At 38.6% G+C, this 21,777-nt stretch overlaps 2 protein-coding genes across 2 annotated transcripts; one reads left to right on the forward strand and one right to left on the reverse strand.

Moving 5' to 3' along the window:
• Positions 1-14,030: 14,030 nt before the first annotated feature.
• On the forward strand, positions 14,031-16,745 carry LOC114264483 (large ribosomal subunit protein eL34). The gene is made up of 4 exons (XM_028205103.2): positions 14,031-14,378; positions 14,519-14,598; positions 16,176-16,285; positions 16,386-16,745. Exons 1-4 carry the CDS (start codon positions 14,300-14,302, stop codon positions 16,477-16,479), a joined length of 363 nt encoding a protein of 120 aa, XP_028060904.2. The 5' UTR covers positions 14,031-14,299; the 3' UTR covers positions 16,480-16,745.
• A 1,356-nt stretch (positions 16,746-18,101) lies between these two features.
• LOC114264570 (protein FEZ) lies at positions 18,102-20,927 on the reverse strand. The gene is made up of 3 exons (XM_028205250.2): positions 20,630-20,927; positions 19,527-19,831; positions 18,102-18,833 (listed from the first exon to the last, which is right to left on the reverse strand). Exons 1-3 carry the CDS (start codon positions 20,811-20,813, stop codon positions 18,153-18,155), a joined length of 1,170 nt encoding a protein of 389 aa, XP_028061051.2. The 5' UTR covers positions 20,814-20,927; the 3' UTR covers positions 18,102-18,152.
• Between the last annotated feature and the right edge of the window lie 850 nt (positions 20,928-21,777).

Consider the following 21,777-nt stretch of genomic DNA (forward strand, 5'->3'; position numbering starts at 1 on the left):
GGTGGGTGTGGTACCTTAACATCGGTTTCACCCTGTAAGATGATCCCTTGGTTTAATGCGGCTGCCATAACCACAATTTCCTCTGAACTGTGTGCCATCATAAGTCCGCTGAACTGAACGGAGGTGATGTGACCGGTGATTAACGGATCAGATGTCTGCCTTGCTTCGGCGAAGGAGAACATTGGCTATTCTGAACTAGATCTCTGAAACTCCCCCCTGAAAGAGAAAACATGCAGCATCTCAGCCCAATTTTACGCAAACAATCGTGAGCACAACTGAATAACTGTATTCGATCACCGATCACTGTTCCTAAATTACTTATCCGAAAACTGAATCTGATACCCGCAGATATAACTGATTCTCAAAATACTGATGCCCGCAATCCTAATACCCAAACTTGCAAACTGATATGTGCATTCCTGTAAAAGTCAACTCAAAGAGCACATAACAAGCAAGTAAGAGCCAAAACACCCCTATGTTGGGGTAGGGTTTCCCTGTCCTATTGTCAGGAGCTAGCGTTTCACTACGCACACAGCGGTTTCAAACAACTTATAATCGGGTAGCAGCCTACCCTAGTTTGGAATGGTCACTATGGATTCCGAATATGCACTAGGTCGAATGGTGGAAATGGGTGCCCCGGTAAAAATCGGAGTTTGTGTTCCCATCGTAGCAAAGCCCGCAACCGGTCAGCCTTATGGCACGCTTCTCAAAACGAGCCTCCGGCAAACTGTTTAGGAATAGTAGATGGCAAACACGGTGTCCTAGGCACACCAATGCACATGCAATGTAAAGAAACACATAAGTGTAATCAAAACAAGATATCATGAGTTCGAGTCAAGTTCTCTAACTCCCCAACAGAGTCGCCAGAAACGGTAGACGCGCCCCGAGGGCCTCATGCTACAGTTCGGACTCAAATGCGTCGGTTCTGAATCTAATCCCGCAAAGTGCTATGCGAGACCGATAAATCACCAAAGAGTCCAAATCCGGCAAATCGTTTTGGAAAACTGATTTTTAAGAAAGAAGTGCCAAACATGGACTGCTTTGCTAGATACAAAGTCACCACCTAAATATTTATTTTGGGGGAATTTAGGAAACCCTGACTTGTTGCCTAAGGCCACGTGTCCATCATCACCAAAGTTGCCTTGGCTCGGGAGCTTGGGTACGATTGGGGAAGGTCAGCTATGAGCACCCCTACTCGCCCGATTCGAAGATCGGCCTGTACTAAGCATGATATCGAGTTTTGAAAACATATGTGTTCTTATTCCGGTTAATTAGCTAATCTTACTATGTGATGCGCACAACACACAAGTATAGACTAGGTCGCCTAATTTGGAACAAAACATCGCATATTTGTTGTTTGAAGAACGGTTTGAAGTTTGCTACTCGTAAGTAGGCTAAATCATGAATTTCGATGAATTATTCAAATTCAAGCAATCCAACCTTCACCCACAGGCATTCAGGCAGTTATATCACATAAGCAATTAGCCTCATGGTAAGCATGCTTTTATGTCAACACTCACATACATGCAGATGCTAAAACATAAACACTTACAGTGTACTCCGAGCCAAAACAAAGAACATGTTAGTAATCAAATGTATGATCCAAGTCCATGTTAAGATGGCTAATGCGTCACAGGCAAAATGCAACTAGAATAGGCTCGGCTAATCTAAAATGGCATATGAGATGCGACAATTCGACACATGTATTCAACTTGGAATTTAAATACAATACAGTTAGTATGATGCGCCGAGCCCGGTGCATGCAATACAGATGAATGATGCAAACATGCATAGCATAAGGATGCTAATTGAAACATGCCCTAGAACAAACCATCGTAAGTGGTTAAGTAAAAGGAAGAAAGAAGTGGAGGTTGGAAGATATGCATCACACATACGCACGCTTATTACACGATTGCGCCCTCTCGACGGAGGGACCGAAAGAATAATACAAATTAATTAACTAACAAGCCAATTAAATATTACACAATACTTAATTAATTAAATGAATTTATTAAGCTAAGAAAGCAGTAAAGAGGCCTCGGGAAGAGGGATAAATGCGTGCACGCTAGGCTCTACTCGGAAATTCATCGCCATACTCATGCTGCCTCTGTTTACACTGCTCTGCACCTCTGAACACTACGCAAGTCTGAAAGTTACTTTTGAACTACTCCCTGAGGGTTGTGGGAGGTCACCGACCAAGAGGTGAGGCCACCGGCCATGGGGAACTGGTCATCGACCATTTGTGGGGATATCGGCCAACGATACATGGTCGGCCGGCACTGAAGATGGCCGACCGGCCATCTCTTCCTATAGAATCCTGTTTTGCTGCAGCAGAGGACAGACAGAGCATGGCAATGCATTTTCAAAGCAATGTGTGCACCACCATCCTCCTCAGCATGTTTGAGACTTAAAGGAGGATGGTTCTTGACCCTCGGGCCAGCAATCACACATTTCAATGCATGATGGCCAAAGGAGCCGAGTGTGCGAATTAATGTACAATGAATGCACATAAATACGAAAGGAGGCCCTAACCTCCATCATGGTTGATCAAGAGGCAAAGGATGCATGCTTAATGTTATGCAACCTAGGCATGTAAGCAAGCAATGTGCAATAGGCATACAACCTAAACAAACAAGCATGCAAAGCATGTAACAACAATGCCAACGATGGACATGCAACAACATGTGAGGCAAACATGTGACAACATGTTAAGTAACTAAAAAAAGAGAATACATGCCAAATGTATTACAACTTAAGCATGCGACAACATGTCATGGATTAAGTACACAACGAGGCACAATTGAACTAGCATGCTACAACATGCGATTTACCAAATATGCAACAAGTATGTGACGACATACAAGGCAAGCATGCAACAACATGCGGGGATGGTCTTAAACCAAAATGGACAGCTCTCAAATAAGTCCAAATCAGTGGCCAAAGTCAAGAATTGGAGGCATGATAATGCAAAACAATCATGCACATGTGAGTGGTCCAACACTTAGGCAACCATGCACAATCCCCAAGCATGAGCAAGATGTGATAAATATGAGAATATGACAGTGCATTAAGCTTTGAAAATATGTGAGGAATGATGTCAAATCAACCAAATAAAGCAAGTAAAGCATGCAAGAAGGTCCACGGCCTAAGGCTAACCAAAGGGCTCAAACCATGGCCATACAAGGCAAGTCCCAAAGGGTCAAAGGGACTCAAAACAGTCCCAATGCAGGTCAAGACAAGGCCAAAAACACACTTAGATGGTATCCAAATGGCCTAAGCATGGAAGCATACGCAATGATACATTCATGAGGCGTAAAACACAAACTCTTTAAGACATTAAGGGAGTGATAAGTGCAAGTATTCAAGCATGAAATATGGATTGAAATAATATTCTAAGTGATGCCAAACCACTGAAATGATCCAAATAGAGCATGTTAGCAACTTGGACACTCAAAGCTAACAAGCTAGATTGCATGGTGGCTATACAAAACAATGTAAGCATAGTCAAAACAATGAAAAACAGAGCCTAAGCATCCTACAACAAGGCTAAAAGTTTCATGGAGTTGAGCCAAAATCATGCTAAAAACACATGTTACAACATGATGTATGTTAAGGCCAAATCATGGGATTACAAGACAAGTGTATGAAGCATACATGGCATGTCTAAACCAACTCAAAACAGAGGTGTATCATGGCAAAACAAAGCCTAATACATACTGTAATGGAGCTAAAATAAACTAAACACACATGCTACCACATAAGCCATTTATCCCCTCTCATTTTTAGGACCTCAAAACCACCTCTCCACCACTAAAAATCCTTTGGATTTCAGTGGTAGAGAGGTCATGCAAAGACCAAAACAATGGCCAAAAGGAATGGCCTAAAACAAGGCCTAACAAGGCCTTGGAGGGGGGGAGGAGGACAACCCCAAACCTCAAAGTGACCTTAAACAAAATTCTAAAGCACCCAAAATTAGAACTTTTATCAGTTATAGTCGAAGCTTAAAATATTGAGCAAAAATGGTTAAAAGCCTAAGCAAGAAAGGGGTAACTAAAGTAAGGATGCTCACCCTTGTAGACCTTCTTTAGGAACAAAGCTCCAACACCTTTCTTTGGTCAAAACCAGTCCAAGAATCCTAACAACAACCTTCTAAGGCTTCAACAACCCAAGGATGGTGTAATGCTAGGTGTTCTAGTGCAAAAGTAAGACAAAACTCACTTTAGGTCATAAAACAAGACCAAACTAAGTAAAATAGATACAACACTATATCTATCCTCTCAAGAACCAATTTTCTGAACCCTGGAGGAGGAAGGAGGGGCTCCCTCTTTATAGAGGTTCAAATTCTAAGACTTCCAAGAGAAGCCAAGTAAGGAGCAAATCCCGACATACACGTGTATGGAGGGGGAAATAATGGATGCCTGTTGTGCCAGCTGGCACAAAATGTCTGCATAAAGCAGATGAACAGGGTTCGGCCAGCAAAAATGGCCGATCGACCAACACAATGGCCGGTCGACCAAATACAGTGCCGATCGGCCAACACTCTTGGCCGGTGGCAAGAAAAAGGGACCGATGGCCTCATGCCATGGCCGGTGGGTTGAGGGGATGGCAAACAAGCCACCCTCTTCCCTTAGAAGCTAAACCACAAGTGTTTGGTCCATGACCAAGCACAAAACAGATAAGTTGAGAGATCTTCAGACAAGGCGCGTAGCTGAGACCTTCGAGAACTCAAAACGAACACGAGCATGGATGATCATCGAGTGTTCAGACGATGACGTCCAAGTCTTGAGGATGGTAAAAAGTAGGGTGTCTACAGGGGCAAGTGCTTGCCAACTTTGTAGTCGAATTCACAAGATCCCTCGCCGACTTTGAGTCTGATCAAGTGCAACCTAAGCCCAATTGGAGAATGTATATTGGAGACGTTTGGCAGATGTATTGTGACGGGTCATCCAACCAATGTGACAGTGGGCTGGCGTAGTAATCATGACCCCCGAAGGGGCGATAATAGAACAGGCTGTCAAACTGGGCTTCAATGCATCAAACAATGAGACCGAATACGAAGCATTGTTAACCGGCCTATGGAATGCACTTCACCTTGGTACGCGGCGTCTACTTGTTTTTTGTGACTCAAAACTAGTAATCAACTAGTTAAAAGGGAAATATGCAACCAAAAATGACCGCATGGCAGCTTATATGAAAACGATGAATTCTTTGCTCACGAAATTTGATCACCACGAACTGAATCAAATAACCCGAGATCAGAACACGCATGCGAACGCCCTGGCTTGCCTAGCCTCTGCCATCAACTCATAAGTTAAGCGGACAATCGAAGTGGGTTTCGTCCCTGAGCTGAGCATTGCCTCTTTAGAATCACATCAGATGAACATTATTGAACCAGCTCCAAGTTGGATGGACCCTATCGCTGCATTCCTATCCTCGGAGCAGCTCCCGACGGATAAGAAAGAGGCACACAAACTGCGAAACAAAGCCCTCCGATACTACTTGGATCCGCAGGGGAAGCTTTACAAAAAATCTCTCTCTGGGCCGTACTTAGAATGTGTTCACTCGAATAAATTCGAGGAACGCTTGTCTGAAATACATGAAGGCAGTTGTGGTGCCCATTCGGGCGAACGTTCTCTGGCCCATCGAGCCGTAACGCAGTGGTACTATTGGCCGACCATGCAAACCGATGCCGAGTGTTATGTCAAGAAATGTGAACAGTGCCAGAAGTTTTCCCCCTTAACTCATCTGCCTATCAAGGAGTTAAACTTTATCACTAGTCCTTGGTCGTTCGCCCAATGGGGGCTTGATATCGTCGGACCATTACCATGGGCTCCTAGGAACAAACAGTTCTTAATTATCGCAACATACTATTTCACAAAATGGGTTGAAACGAAGGCACTAACACGTATTCGAGATACCGACGTTAAGCATTTTGTATGGAAAAACATCATAACGAGATTCGGCATACCACGAGCGCTTGTTTCAGACAACGGTACCCAGTTTGATTGTGGCGTGTATCAAGAATTGTACAACACTTATGGTATCCGGCCCTACTTTTCCCCGCCGGCTTACCCCCAAAGCAACGGTCAAGCGGAGGCCACCAACAAAGTTATTTTGGACGGCATCAAGAAAAGGCTGGAGAAAGCTAAAGACAGATGGGTCGAAGAGTTGCCCAGCGTGCTATGGGCTCATTGCACTACTCCAAGGCGATCCACTAGGGAAACGCCGTTTGCTTTGTGCTTTGGAACCCACGCAATCATCCCCTTGGAGATCGACCTTCCAGCCTTGAAATCGAAGGTTTTTGACATGGGCCAAAATGACATGATATTGGCCTTGGACTTGACTCTGATTGAAGAACTCCGAAACCGTGCCCTTGCTTCCATGGCACGGTACCAGCAACAGCTCACTAAATCATATAATCAACGTGTTCAGCTATGTCGTTATACACCAGGAGAATTGGTCCTCAAGAAAGTGTTTCCCGCTGCTAGGAATCCCGTTGACGAAAAGTTGGGTCCTAATTAGGACGACCCCTATTAGATTGACTCAATCGCAGGGACAGGGGCATATCGGCTCAAAGACATGGATGGAAAAAGTTTGTCGCGTGCCCAAATTTTATCATTAAGTTAACTTATACGACACGATAACTTGTTTTGAATTTTCGCCGTGTACATCTTTCTTTTTTCCAATACAATGTTTTTTCTTTCTTGCCCAGTGAGTTATGGTTGTGTCAAAAAGCCTCCGAATTCGGAGCGTCCTTCGTGGAAATCACGATTGGGCAACACAAAAAACCTCTGAATTCGGAGCGCCCTTCGTGGAAATCACGATTGGGCAACACAAAAAGCCTTCGAATTTAGAGCCCCATCCGTGAATGACACGTTTGGGCCGAATAAGCCTCTGAATTCGGAGCGCCCTTCGTGGAAATCACGATTGGCCAACACAAAAAACCTTCGAATTCGGAGCGCCCTTCATGGTTATCACGATTGGCTAACACAAAAAGCCTTCGAATTCGAAGCCGTATACGTGAATGACATGTTTGGGCTGAATAAGCCTCCTAATTCGGAGCGCCATTCATGAAAATCGCGATGGGCCAACGCAAAAAGCCTCTGAATTTGGAGCCCCGTGTGTGAATGACACATTTGGGCCGAATAAACCTTCGAATTCGGAGCTCATTTCGTAGATATTGCGATTGATAAACGCAAATGCGATTGACATAAAGTAGTAGATGGTCATAACTTAATTTACAAGCATTGATCAAAATAACATATAGACATTCAAATTAAAATGTTTTATTAAATAGATCGTGAGTACATGATTTACATAAAAGCGGAACAATGTACATAAAAATTATTCAGCTCCATCCTCGTTATCAGTCTTCTCGGCGTCGAAAGCCTCAAACGGAAAAGTATAATTCTGATATAAAGGTGACGCCGGATCAACGCCTGCAGCCTGGAGAGCCTTGATCCATCCATGCTTAAATCCACGATTTTCGCATCGACAGACTTCCTCGGTTAGTTTTTCCTTCGTCTTGTTTATTTCAATTTTTCGACCGTCATGGAAGCCTTTTTCATAAGACCTGGTCTTCGCAGCTTCTATTGTAAACATACTCGCCGTTTCTCGGTAGGCAATCACATGATCCGAAATTCGCCGGTATACTTGTTCCGTAACAATTAGGTTTACTTGACTCGCCGACTGAGCCTCAGAGGTGTTAGCTTTCTTTAGCTCATTTTCGGCCTTCTCCGCGTAGGCTTGCAGGCTCCGTATGTGAGCGTATTTTTGCTCTATCTCTCTTCGCGCGGCATGAAGATGCATGCTGATTTCATAGAAGGTATATAACTCCTTTACTGCTCCATGGACGTCCTCTCAAAAAACTTCATAATCAGCTCGGTCGACCATCGACTGCTGAACTTTTGGCGAAAAAATCTATCAAGCGAACTCGACTACTACATTTGGGTCACGGATAACCGAATCCACTTCCGTCATCGGTTTGTTCCCAATAAAGACCGAAAAACTCAACAGGTGAGGTGGCCCACTGGTTTCTCCTTTTAAACGAGGGGAGTTACCTCGTTGCTGTTTTTCCTTCCTGGGTGACCTACTTCGACGACGTGGGGAATGGCGTCTCTTGCACTCTCCCGACGTCCTACTCCCCGTGCGTGTAGGCTCGCCACCTCGATTCATCTCTACCAGTTCTGCCAGTGTCCTACCCTTCCCTCTGCTGTTAAAGAACAGTCTTCTTGTCATCCACAGTCGTCCACACTGCTTTTTTTCTCCCATAATTTGTTGGATTTGAACACAAAAATGGCACTTTCGCGCACGTAGGCCCCACCCTATTTATTCATTACGGGTGCATCACTCCTAAGGCGATCTTATCAATGCTCTGTGCACCGATATTCGGTGGTCCGGTTCATTCATTAGTTGAGACAAGGACAAATTCGTTAATCTAATCGGCTAAATTTCAAGGCTTTGCGCCGCTACCTTGTGCCCCAGCCAATCCATAAACTACCGATATTCGGCATTCCAGTTCATTCATTAGCTGGGACAAGAACAGATTCGTTAATCTAATCGGCTAAATTTCAAAGCCTTGCGCCGATAAGTTGACGTGCCCCAGCCAATACATGAACCATCGGTATTCGGCGGTCCAGTTCATTCATTAGCTGAGGCAAAGGCAGATTCATTAATCTATTCGGCCAAATTTCAAAGCTTTGCGCCGCTAAGTTGACGTGCCCTAGTCAATCCATGAACCACTGATATTCGATGGTCCAGTTCATTCATTAGCTGAGGCAAGGGAAGAATCACTAATCTATTCGGCTAAATTTCAAAGCTTTTGCGCCGCTAAGTTGATGTGCCCCAGCCAATCCATGAACTACCGATATTCGACGGTCTAGTTCATTCATTAGTTGAGACAAGAGCAGATTCATTAATTTATTCAACTAAATCGCAAAGATACGCAGTTATTAGATTTTAATTTACTCATTCCATGATCTTATGGATTCATTAATTTATTCAGCTAAATCGCAAAGATGCGCAATTATCTTCTCATTTCATGATCTTATATCCTACTAAAACATTAAACTAGTACATGTAGCAGACATAAAGCCAAAGGAAATTTTCATTAATAAATTGAGTACAGATAGTAGTCATTTTACACATGAAAATTACCCTACATTTAACTTCCAACCGAAATAAATAAAAAAAAATATATCAACAAAAATTTACAAAAACTACGCACGCAAGATGCCTAACAAAAATCAAAATCACACCTTAGTCAATCTTCAGGATCAGACTCTAGCAGCTCAACGTCTACCTGTTCATATGGAATCGACTGTGCCAATGTCACATTAGCGGCAGTGAGGGCTTTGAGCCAGCCGGGTTTGAAGCCTCGATTCTCGAACTTGGGCACTTCCTCTATGTAGTTCTCCAAGGCGGCGTCCTTCCCAGCTTGGAATGCTTTGGAAATCTTGGGGTTGGCTATTTCCTTTGCCTTCTTCGACGCTTCCAAATCAGCTTCCAATTTGGCAATCACCTCCTTGGCTAACTTGAGCGCGTCTTCGCTCGTGTTTGCCTTCTCTTCAGCAACCAACCTGAGTTGGTCGGATCTCTTGGCCTTTTCCTCCTCGACGTCGGCTCTCGCGCGTTCTTCCGCCGCTTTCAACATCTCGGACTCGGCTCTTAGAGAGGCCTCCATGGCCTTGTTCTTTTCATTTTCAACTTTGGCTGTGAGAAAGTTGATTTGTTCAATAGCATCATGTTGACGGCGGCCAATCTCAACTATCCTGTCCACCGTCTGAAAAACAAGGAATTAGAGTTAAAAAAAATATAGGCGGAAGACTGTAGACAAGGCTCAAGTCATGTACCACTATGGCCGATTGAGCAGTTAATGCTATGGACAGCAAATCCGGCTCTGCCCGAAAGGTTGCTTTGTCTACTGGTAGGGAAATTGAAGAGGCCATGCTTAAGGCCACAGCAGGGTCTTTCAGAGCCAATGCATCAGAAGCAATCGGCACGTTCTTTATTCATGGCTGAACAATAAACGGCACAACCAAGTTCGACTCCTCTGTGCGCGGTCGTTTGTTGGTTAGGTTTTCAGCAGAGTCGCCTTCATACTCGGCAGGACGCTTCTTCCCCTTCTGCTCGGCCTCCTGACTGCCTTGTTGGTCGACAATGTGCTCTGTTTCGGCTATTTCAATATGAACCGTTTCTTCTACAGGAGCAGGCGGAGAAAACTCAGTCACGGCAACAGGTGGAGGTTCAGATCAATTGGTCTCGGCTCTCCTCCGGGCAGCCATCTTCTCGGCGTTTTTCCTCCTGGCCATCTGTGTGAGCGACTCTCCAGCCATGTTCTCAAGATATGCACTGGGAAGGTCCCCTAAGTCGGTAAAGATATCTTCAAAGGAGACGTCCACTCGGCCTGAAGTAGATTGAGGGTTGGATGGATTAAGGCCGGCTTCCTCAAAAGTCAAATTTAGGGCCTCGTCAACTTCCTCTTCGAGATTATCGGAACTGTCCAAGGTGGGCTGATGCGGCTGCTCAGCGACCTCTTCGGTTATTTGTTCATTCGCCAGCTCTGAATCTGAAGCTTCTAGACCAATCTGCCTAAGGTTTTTGAAGTTCGGGAAAACGAGCGCCGTAAGCTGCTGTTCGCCCCTTGGAATTGGAATGTTATCTGTGGTTGAAAACGTAGTGTAAGTCGGCTCGTATCTCAAAAGTATGTGGGCCGCCCTCCCTTGCTTTTAGAGGTTTGGACGGTCGAAAAACTGGAGTGCGGTTTTGATTTGTGCAAGTACAACGTCGTCGGCCGAGACGAGGACTTTTTTCAGATCGTTTCCTGCATAATTAAAACGATAAGTGCATAGAATATAAGCCATGTAAATATATAACAAACACACATAAGGAACTAAATGGCCACCTGGTTTGCCTTTTCGTCTAGGCACAGGATCTAGGCGATCTTTGCCCTCACCGAATTCCCCCTTGCCTCAGACAACGACCATGACATCGTCAACACGCTTGCCAGAGCTAGCAAGCATAGTCACCAAATGATGGACGGTGTCCTTGGCCTTGAGAAAATAGCGCCCTTGCCGGCCAGAGAATTTCGCCAAGGCATAAAAATGCCGAATAGCAGGGATACCAAGATTGAGCCTAAGACGTCTGTTTAACTCTACGATTCCCATTATGATTCGGTAAAAATTTACGTTAGGTTGAGAAAGGATTAGACCGCGGAGGATGGCCCTTAAAAATGGGTGAAGGGGGAAACGGACTCCACCCTCAGCGATTGATTGGAGAAAATGATTGTACTCTCATCAATCCTTTCCATATCAATTACGCTCTCTGCCACAAGTGACAGATGGACGTCGTCAGGAATGGAAAAATGGCGTTGAAAACCAGAAACTCGATTCGTAGAAAGAAGGGCTTTCAAATGTTTTGCCATCCTAGCCAGTTTAGGAGGTATGCTAAACTAAAAGCAAATAAGGAAATGGGAGTCGAAACGAAGGAGAAGAAAACTTACAAGAAGCGGAGAAGACAATGAGAAACGGGAGGAAGTTGCAGAGGACGTGAAATTGAGGAGGTATACTGAAAGGCAAACAAGCAGCTTTGCGTATTCAAAAAACATACATTCGAAGAGACAACATAATTTCAAATCGCATTAAATGAATGAAGTGTACGAAGGGGCAGGAAATTGTAATGATGCCTAAAAAGCAAAGACGTTCTGACACTTGTGTTGGAATGAGGTAAACCGCCGTATTTTTTGACTTTCCAAGTGCGAAACCAAACATGCCGACTAACTGGCGTTAATAGGATGTTTGGGGGGCAATTGTGGGAGCCGAGCAGCGGTTCTTGGAGGAAAAACAAATGAATTTGAAGAAAATCAGAATATATACTCTATTTGGCTCCATCTTGGGCAACCCCGAAGCCGAATACTCAAATCATGAGCAGTCGTGCGCTGGATTGAAAGTGGGCCCGAGTCCGGAGATTATGAAAAAGTATAAAAGAGAGAAGCATAAACCAAAGAGAGATATGTGAGAACAGACCCGAGAAACTTAAGACACAAGCAAACGAGAGACATATACTAACTTGTCCGTCGGAGTGCTAATTCCAGCACGCCCGACCGGAGTGTTAATCCATTTTTCAAGTAGCAATTAGAGGGTGAGGAACGTCCTTAAGGATCCAAAAGTATTTCCAAACTACTTTACCACAAAAATGTACTGATATAACACACTCCAACAAACTCTAATTCTTTTAAAATTTTTATACATCTTTTACCAAAATGATGTAACAATCACATTTTAAAGCTTAGCAGCTTGTATTATTTTAAACTGAATGACCGACACAATTCACATTATTTTATATAAAAAAAAAACATTATTTTGTAACCTAATAGAAAATGGTAGTGTTACATACATTAATTAGTGTACTAACTAGTGTACTAATATTAGTTATGACATTATTATTGACATCACTCATTATATAAATTACAAATACCAAAAACTTCTTAAATTATGTTATATTATCAATTGATACATTAATTAATATACAAATTGATATATATAGTATTATTAAAGAGAAAAAGCTTTCATGTAGCCAAATAATACTCAACAAATTTTTTGCAAGGATCAAAAAACTGGCCATCTGTAGGTTGCGAACCTAGAAACCTACATGGGCATGATAAACTAAACGGTAATATTAGGGATACAAAATTTTTTATCAAATGAGTCAAATGTTTTACATGGATGTATGGTCCATTTTTTTGTGGGTCTCACACCCATATAAGATATTTGGTCATTTATTTGGTAAAAAATTTAGTACCTATAGCATTTTTCTAAACTAAATCCAAGTAGAGCGTCTGATAAAGAACTCGTAAAGAATGTTGTATAAATCATTAACAAAAATAGGGAGAATTTTACTAAAGGTCCTTATAGTTTAGGTTTTGTGTCATTTTAGTTTTTAACTTTTTAATTATGACATTGTTGATCTTGAATTTCGAATGTTATTCTAAATAAGAATAATTGAATATACTATTGCTCAATTTCAAGAGCAAAGTCATCAATTTGATAAAATATAAACTAATTTCACAAAAATAAATGTCAAAAAAATATTTTTAAATTTTTAAAAATTATTTATACCCACCAAAAATAAAATTATATAAAATTAATAAATCTTTTACATATTTATTTATTTATTTATTTTTACCAAATTAATTTTTATTATGTATTTAGATGATGATCATGTAATGTGTGGTTGTTTTTATTTTCATTAAATTAGTTTTTATTTTTCCAAAAGTCAAATAAGACAACAACTTTAATATCATTATTAAACCAATCCATTAAATAAAAAAATTCAAAACAAAAAGCATTTTATACATATATTGAGTACACATTGCAAACCTAACAATCATCCGTTATATGACTATTATCCAAACAAATAATAAAAATTAATTTGGTATAATAAATAAATAAATATGTAAAAGATTTATTAATTTTACATAATTTTATCTTTGGTTGGTAAAAATAATTTTTAAAAATTCAAAAATATTTTTTTGACATTTATTTTTGTCAAATTAGTTTATATTTTATCAAATTGACAACTTTTTCCTTGAAATTGAGCAATTGTATCTTCAGTTGTCCTTATTTTGAACAAGATTCAAAATTCAAGGTCAAATGTGTCACAATTAAAAAGTCAAAGATTAAAGTGACACGAGTCCAAACTATAGGGACTGTTAGTATAGTTCACCCATAAAAATAATCAAAATGATTTAATAATTTTAAAATTATAATTTAATCATATGTATCTTTAAAAAAATATATGAACTATTTTCAAAAGCATATTTACCTCAATTTTTTAACACAAATATAATAAATCATATAATTATGATTATTAAATTAACATATTTTTTTTCATAATAATTTACATGTAAAAAACTTATCACAAAAATAGTGAAAAATAATGAATATAATTTACATCATCATCATCTTTTTTGGGGCTAAAGGCCCATTGGGCCAAATCATAAGAGAACGCATTATCTAGTCCATGGAAAGAGAAGACTAATAATTGATATCCATCCACTATAACAAAGCCAGGTGTCATGTTATGAGAGCATCCAACGCGTTCGGGTTCTAATCTCAGCCGTGAATCCATTCAACAGAATCGTCGGCCTCACCCGTTAAAAAAGACCACTGTCGAATTCAATCTCAGCCGTACGATCTAGGGCAACGCAGACTTGAGACATCACATCCCTATATATATCTTCTCTCTCCCCCTTTAAAACCCTTTAGCTTCAGTCCACAAAGAAAGCCGGAAGAGATCGAAGATGGTGCAACGTCTCACGTATCGCAAACGCCATAGCTATGCCACCAAATCAAACCAGCACAGGATCGTCAAAACCCCAGGTAACCCATTTCTTCGACCTTGTTTATCAATTTCAATCTATGTATATATTTAGGTGAATCTGATGGGGAATTCAATCTGTGTGACTTTGGATTTGTTTTTGTATTCATGGTTTTTGATTGGGGGTTTGGGATGATTGTAGGTGGGAAGCTAGTGTATCAGAGCACCAAGAAGAGGGCAAGTGGTCCCAAATGCCCTGTTACTGGGAAGAGAATCCAAGGGGTAAGCCTTTTCTGAATTTGTTAAAATTTTGTAGCAATTATATACCTGGAAAAAATACCCATTATCCGGAATTTGAAATGTGTGGTCGGGTTGATGTTAAGTTTAAATCTATAGCATATATTCAAATTCTGAGCATTTTGGCTCTGTCATTGATGCATAGAACCATTTATTTTCACCGAATTTAAGAATTTTAAGATCATCTGTAAAAAAATTTATTGGCTTCTCACAAATGAAGACCTAGTTTAGTTACATTTGGGGTTTTAGAATCAATTTGTATTGGGTGAGAGGGTGTTCTGCTGTTGGTGGATGTAAGGCAGTAAGAGAATTAAGCTTGACATAAATTCAACTAGGGTCTTGCTAACAATTGCCTTGGGACACAAGAAAAAGACAAAAAAGGAGAATATGTTGCACTCATTACTATATTCAATACCCATTTTATTGAAATCAATACACTTTCAAAATTTTCACCTATTTTCAAGACACTTTACACTACTATGCCCTAGGGGCACGCATTAGCATTTTCCATTCAACTATAGGGAAGCATTATTTTTTTAGTGTGCTAATTTAGTATACAAGATATTAGCAAGGTTGGGAGGTTGCAAGAAACTAGAAATGGTTTATATTTAAGAGAGTTAAAATAAAAAGATTCATGTTTTCTATCTGTTTTTGTCTTCTTTCATGTTAAGGATTGCTGATTATGTGCCAGATATGGTGTTTGTTGAGTAAAAACATATCACAAAAATTTGCTAGATGTGACATATTTGGGTGGTGAAACCCAGACCTCTTAAGCTATTACTGCATTGATTCCATGTTTTTTGTCTCAAAGTTTGGTCTTTTGCATTTTGTTGATTTGTCCAAGACATCATAGTTAACAAAAAAAAAAAAAACCTTATTTAGCTTCCTGTATCTACTTTTAGGGGTGTAATTCTAACTTTAATGAAATTAAGACATTAGTTTCTAAACTCACATTACACATGTATCATGGTATTTCCATTCCCCATGATTAACGTGTACAATTATGGGTTAAAAATGTGAGGGGAAGCTGTGGAGGTATTTTTGACAAATTAGATCTACATTTTTGCAGTCCTGTTTTCTCTTAAAATTAATAAAACAATTAAATTATATAGTCATTTATGATTATTTATCTTTCCCTTCTCAAGGCATGGTTAATTGGCATGGTGTTATGTTGGGGTTTAATGTGTTCCTTTGGCATTTATTAAAATTCTTAATTGCATTTTCTTCATGTTTTATATAATTAGAAGAATCTCATTGCATTGACTAAATTTCAGGAACTTTAGTATCTTGTGGATGAATGGGGATTTTTTTTCCCACTTCTAGCATTGTGTATTTACACCCTCCCTGATGGTATCATTAAACATGTGTTACAATCTCACAAACTGCTGTCCACACTGCTGTCCACATTCCTCTTATGGTGGAATGACTAATTGCCATATATTTCCTTTACTTGCAAGTTAAGGGAGCATCGTATTGGGTTTTTGTGGAGGCATTTCAATCATTTTTATAATTTCCATTTGTTGTACTTCAAACTAATGGTACATTGTTAAATGTACCCGCAGATTCCTCATTTGAGACCTGCTGAATACAAGAGATCCAGATTATCTAGAAACCGGAGGACTGTGAACCGTGCTTATGGTGGAGTATTGTCTGGCGGTGCTGTGAGGGAAAGGTATGTTCTTGCTAGAATTTAACAATTGTTCTCTCTTGTTCACATCTATATTTAGATTGTGACAAGTCTCTGGGCATATTTTTTTTGTTAATTTTTGTAGGATCATCAGAGCCTTTTTAGTGGAAGAGCAAAAGATTGTGAAGAAGGTTTTGAAGATTCAGAAGTCCAAAGAAAAACAAGCCGCCAAGAGCTAAACTTTGAAAAGTATTGAATTTTCAACTGCATCGAGAGAATTTTGAATACGGCCGATGACTAGGAATCAGGAAAATGTAATGTGAGGTGTTTGAATTTGGTTTTGTATCTTCTTGGGCTGCTACTTCTTTTGGTGATTTTGTCGACAAATCCACTGTGCTACTGTGTTTTGTTTTTCCTATTATTACTTCATGTGGTCTCGAACTTCTGTTTGGATATTTTACATGTGATATTAGCTATCGTTGTTAGTGAAGTCAAGTTGGATTTATCTCGTGATTTGTCGTTTCAATTTAGTGACCTTCATGTGGAGATATAAAAGGAACTAGTTAGAATTAAAAGGAAAGAATTCTACTTTCACCCTTTGGTTTGATTAGATTTATGTCATGCTTAGTTTTTTTCTTTGCATTTTGTAAGCTCCTAGACACATTCTCTATGATTCTATCATTGAGACAAAAGTATTGTCAATTGTTATATATGGCAAATTAGAATAATGTTTAGATATCATAAAATATTTTATAAAATTTTGTCATCATTTGATTAGTGTGTAGTTTTTTATTTGTATGTAATTAAAAAGTGGAGAACTTTTATGAAACTTTTCTTAATACTAGCTAACATTACTCAGCAAATTAAGATGTTGATGTAAGGAAGTCAGTAAGTTCAGAAGTACAGGTGGGTATTTGATGCTTTTGTAAGTATTTGATGCTTCTTCAAAAGCTCGAGTTTCAAACTCTCTTTAAAATGAAAGTATAAATCAGGCAATTGATGCATCTACATAAGTTCGAGTTCAAATTTCTCACGAAAATATAAACTAAATCAAACTAAATCAAGTCTTAAGTTCCATCAAATGAGACTTTTCATGAAAATATATAGGTACAGTATGCTTTTATATGGCAATATTTTTGCTAATTGTTGTCCAATACCAATTTATCATAACATTCAATTGTGAGCGATTGAACTTTCAATGTCTGAACCCCTGGATTTGTGATTTGATAAGTTAATAAACAAATACAAAGTCCCTACCCAAAGATATACAATACTACCCTAACTAGAGAGAATGTTATTTTAACATGAACCAGAACTTTTGAGTCCAAAAAAATGAAACTCTGCTTGGTTTCTCTATTTCAAAAATATTTTTCAGAAAATTCTACCTTCTTATTTTTTGTATTTTTTTGTTTTTATTGAATTTTTTTAATATTTTAAGTAATTTTTTTTTTTTTACCTTTTAGACATACCTAACACAAATATATCTAAAAAGTAAAAAATTATGAAAAAAAACTTTTAAAAATTCACTAAATATCAAAGATACAAAAAAAATACGAGAATTCAGTACATTTTTTATATTTTTATGCATTTATTAATTTTTTAAAATATTTTTTCACGAATTTTTTATTTTTTAGATACATCTAAATAAGGTGCATCTAAAAAAATAAAAAAAAAATGTTTAAAAATATTCACTAAAAATAAAAATAAAAAACACGAAAATCAAAAACTTAATTTTCAAAAAACTTAATCTAAAAAACTGAAATCAAACACACTGATTCTAGCACTAATGTTAGAAATACAAAAATAGGACATAGAACCGGAGATAGACCTACTTGTCCGGTTCTATATCCCGTTTGTGTAGATGGTTCGAGGTGGGTATCAACTTGGTTTTTTTATTTTTTATTTTTTTGTTTTAGGTATTGCACTTCTTGTTAGCAGAATAGCTAGTGGACATCTCACTAAGAGAAGGAAAAGAATCCCACAGCAAATTCGACTTCCATGCATCAGATTCAAGCATGTTCAGTGGCAAATTGAATGGAATCCCAATGGATTTCATTGTTTCCCACTGATCATCATCAAAATATGCCCCATTTGAGTCTTTCATCAATGCTGTCTCTTGTCCATATCCGGGAAAGGCTTCCATTTCCTGCGGTGAGAAACCATTACACTGTTCTTGCAACCCATCAAAATCGCCAAAAATGGAAGTTGATGAGGACAAGTTTAAGAACATGGAAGATGACTCAACTGTGGATTTGGAGTGCCCTAATGAGGTATTAATGAGCGACGAAAATGAGCAACTTGTGGGAAGGTCTTTGAGAAGAACATCTAAAGGACAGAAAGAAGTATTAATAGGTGAGTGTTGAAGATCATTGTTAGCACTAAATTGGATTGATGATAATGAAGTTGGTTTTGGTGTGAATGACATGGTCGCTGAAGTGAAGTGATGAGTATTGTGAGGAGGAGCTAATTGGGTGAATGTCTCAGAAGATGTTGTTTGAGGCAATGGTGGTGGTGGGGAGACCCAAGAATGAGAGATGGCTCTTTGTGTAGTTGTGTTAATTTTCTTGAAGATCCTGCAAATTGCCCATGAATCCTGCAAATCCAAAGTAAAAAAAAAAAAACTACTTAATTAAATTGAACGGTTAAAATTTTTATTACATAATAATTTTCAGAGTTTAGTTTTCGATACTTGCCCTTAAAGTTTTCTATTTATGTTTATAAAAAAATTTGATAACTATAACAAAAACTCGTTTGTCGTCTATTTTCATTTTTAAAAATTTTAAATACTTTACAAAATTTAATATTTTTTATATGAAATTATTTTATTTTATTTTTTATTTCACCTATTTCAAAATAAGTTTTCATTCCTTCGTTCCTCTTCCATCTCCTCCAGCCAACCAACCACTACCCACCACATCACCAACACCAATCACCACAACTGACCTACCCCCACCACCTCTAGTCATTGCCAACCTCCTCTCACCATCAGCAATCACCTTTGGCAATCATCTCTAGTCTAGTCGGGCACCACTTTTGGCAGTTGACAACTACTTCTGACCGTGACAATCACCTCCAACCACTCGCTCTCACTTGTTACCAAACACATTTTTTTAGTTTTTCCTTTATAAAAAATAAATATAAATGTGTTTAATATTTTTTTTGAATAAAACACAACAAACATTACCAAATGACATTTTTTTTTTACTAGTTTTTAATCTTATCAAACGACCTTGATGATATAACTTAGATAATAGCATAATAAAAAGATATTCTTGAAATGCTTTACATTGGCAGGTATGTTCTTGTCCATGAATCTCTTCTGTGGAGTTGAGTCAGTAAGTGAAGACGGTAAGCGAAACTCATGCATCATCCAGTCAGTTTTGATCCCTTTAGCAGCTCTACCTTTATAGAACACTAGGGACTTCTTCAACCCTATGCACTTTGAACCTTCTGAGGAGTATATGGCCCGGTCTGTTCCGGTGGCTTTCCAGAACCCAGCTCCAGTTACCCGGTTAGGCCGCGTGCTGTTTCTGTACTTCCGGTCCCTAGGACAGTAGAAGTACCATTCTTTTTCACCAGTAGTCGCCAACTCTGCAGCAAAAAATAATAGTAAAAATCTTGTCAAGTTCTTATTTTTAGGGCACAAAGTCAATAGACAGAAGTGGTGTTGGTGACACAATCATATATCAGCTGATGTCGAACAGTATCAACTAGGTATCAAAAGTCCAAAATCTTAATATTTAAAACCCTAACAAATTTTAGAGTTGTCTTAATGGCTACAACTGAAAAACACACGAAAAGGGTGTGTTACAAAAATTTCTATTATGTATTTTGGCAATCAAATACCATGGTCTAATAATAAAAGGCTATGATTACAAACAAATTATTGTTAGTGATTTATGTATAAAATAAAATAAAAATCTTAAAGTTATGCAATATTTTATGTGAATGAACTTACTATTGAATCTAATGAGTTAACATTAACGTAAAATAAAAAGTTTATAAACCAAAAATATATATATAGATATAATTTTTCAAATTTATAGTGAGTGATTCAAAAAAAGTTTGATTTTTGATAAAGTAAAGTTGCATGACATATTTCTTATTATTACTTTATATTTTTTTCTAGAGTTGTTCAATGAGTCTTGATTGGAACTATGGTTTAGGTATGGAAGGCTTTACACAGAGTAGTTGGTAAAATAAAAATAGGATCAAAGCAAAAACATTGAGCATGTATTTGCAACCAGTCGTGCATCCTTCCAAAAATATAAAAACAATAATAAAAATCAAAAACCAAAAGCCAAAGCCAAAGCCAAAGCCAAAAACAAAAACAAAAACAAAAATAAAAACAAAAAAGAAGAAAGAAAATTTAATTAATCTGTTTCTTACTTGGGAGATCCCATGGATCATGTTTATAGATGTCTAGTTGCTTGATGACTTCAACGGAGAGCGGTCGCTGCTGAACCTTCCTCTTTAGATAAAAACCAACAAGTTCCTCGTCTGTCGGATGAAACCTAAACCCCGGTAGCATGATTTCATCCATTTTATCAGTTTCACTTCCTATCTCATCCATTCTTTTTCTTTATCTTCTCAAAACACTCACAAACTTTTTTCTCAAAAACAATCAAAAGAACAGCTTATAAAAGAAGCTTCGGGTACCCCCCCTCCCTACCTCTCTTAAAATGGATATAAATCCTCTTCTTAAAATGGATATAAATCCAAGTTAACAAGAAGTAAACCTAAGAGCTCTAACTGTCAACTGTCAAGAAACCCTAGAAAGAACTTGAACTCAAAAGAGAGATGAGCTCAAAGAGATCTACAAGTTTTCACCTAATTTGAAGCCATTATATGCTTCCTGAGAAGGGTTCTTCCCCCGAATGATAAGCCGCCTTTTCAGGTGACTTTAAAGGAGCTGTGTGTTTTTTGCAACCAAGAAAACGCCAAGTCAAAGAGTATGGATTTGTAGCAAAGACTCTTTATCTCTTACTTGAGAACCTCCACTCATTTTTTTTTTGATTTGTTTAGTCTCCAAATTGAGGAATCTCAAGAAACTAGCAAATCAGCAGTGTGTTGGGATATTCATTTGTTGATTTTTAATTTCCTATTATTCAATGCTCATTCAAGTATTTAATCTAAAACTTCATATCAAGACAAAGAAAACTTCCTAACTTAATAGTTATTTTATCATAACCTTTGGTTTTGAAAATGCTATTTGGAAAAGTGGACCAAAACCCATTTCCAATTAATGCTTCTGCAATCAAATTTATTAATCTAGAGATCTATATATTAGTTTCTCAGGATCCAAAAATCCCATTTCTATTCCATTCCCCCACAGCTTCTATTCCACTGACTTGTCAGATTGAATGAATATAAGTGATAGACTATATGGCCATCTAAGACTATTTAGCCTAATAGAACAATGCCCACAATCTATTTAGCCTATGGCCATCCATTTGGCCCACAATCTATAATATTTTAGGGTTACAACTCTGTCCACATGAACAAAGTTGACTCTCCTAGTCTTTTGGTTTTGGTTG

The sequence above is a fragment of the Camellia sinensis genome, chromosome 5 (assembly GCF_055761805.1).
Source record: "Camellia sinensis isolate YWXY chromosome 5, ASM5576180v1, whole genome shotgun sequence".
Classification (NCBI taxonomy): Eukaryota; Viridiplantae; Streptophyta; class Magnoliopsida; order Ericales; family Theaceae; genus Camellia; species Camellia sinensis.